The sequence below is a fragment of the Elephantulus edwardii genome, unplaced genomic scaffold, assembly GCF_000299155.1.
Source record: "Elephantulus edwardii isolate Elephantulus edwardi_28Jun2011 unplaced genomic scaffold, EleEdw1.0 scaffold00374, whole genome shotgun sequence".
Lineage (NCBI taxonomy): Eukaryota > Metazoa > Chordata > Mammalia > Macroscelidea > Macroscelididae > Elephantulus > Elephantulus edwardii.
Window position 1 is genome coordinate 1608836 of NW_006400124.1, and position 717 is coordinate 1609552.

Below are 717 nucleotides of genomic sequence, written 5' to 3' on the forward strand. Positions count from 1 at the left end.
GCCGCTCACTTACTTTGGCTTCCACCAGCTCCGCCGCCATTTTGGCCACCAGCGTCCCCAGCGCCGGGAGTCCCTAGCCGTCGCGTCACGTGACCACACGCCACTAGCAGGCGGGGCCGCAGCCGCAGCCAATCAGAGCCCGCACGGCCCCCTCCCCCGCGGCTCGCGCTCCCGGGAACTGCGCCTGCGCACAAGTCGCCGCCCGGGCCTCGCACCAATCAGAACGAGCCAAAGCCTCTCCTCCTCTTCCTCCTCCTCCTCCTCCTCCTCCTTCGCCAGCGGCAGCCACGCCCACCCACCCCCCACCCCCCCGCCAGCGCCTGGGCTTCTTAAAGCGACAGGAGCCCGGCTCGGGGGTGGGGGGGTGGGGTCTGAGCGGGGAGGCCGGCCCACCTGGGGATTTGAGGGCACCCAGGTGCGGTGGCGCAGCTTACGATGCTACCAGGTGCCGCGGCTGAGCGCGCGCGGAAGGCCGCCAGGTGCGTGCCCGGGCGCCGGGGGGCCTTGGGGGGGGGACTGCCCAACTGTCGCGGCCGGTGCACGCCGCGAGGTGCAGACCCTGGCGCCCCGCGCCGCACATCCGGGTTCTGGGCGTCGGGGGCCGGAGGCGGGCCCTGCAGCTCCTGGTCCAGTCCGGCTGAAAACCGCGAGACCCCAGCCCGGACGACCCGCACGCTCTCGCAATCTGCACCTCTTTGCTGGCAAACCCCCTCCGGT

At 72.9% G+C, this 717-nt stretch overlaps 1 protein-coding gene across 1 annotated transcript in view; it reads right to left on the reverse strand.

The window, feature by feature from the left end:
* Positions 1 to 47, reverse strand: part of PIAS4 (protein inhibitor of activated STAT, 4) — a 27995-nt gene extending 27948 nt beyond the window's left edge. The window contains exon 1 of the mRNA XM_006902154.1: positions 14 to 47. Coding sequence (XP_006902216.1) covers positions 14 to 40 — 27 coding nt within the window. The 5' untranslated portion in view covers positions 41 to 47. The remainder of the gene's footprint in view (positions 1 to 13) is intronic.
* Positions 48 to 717: the final 670 nt, after the last annotated feature.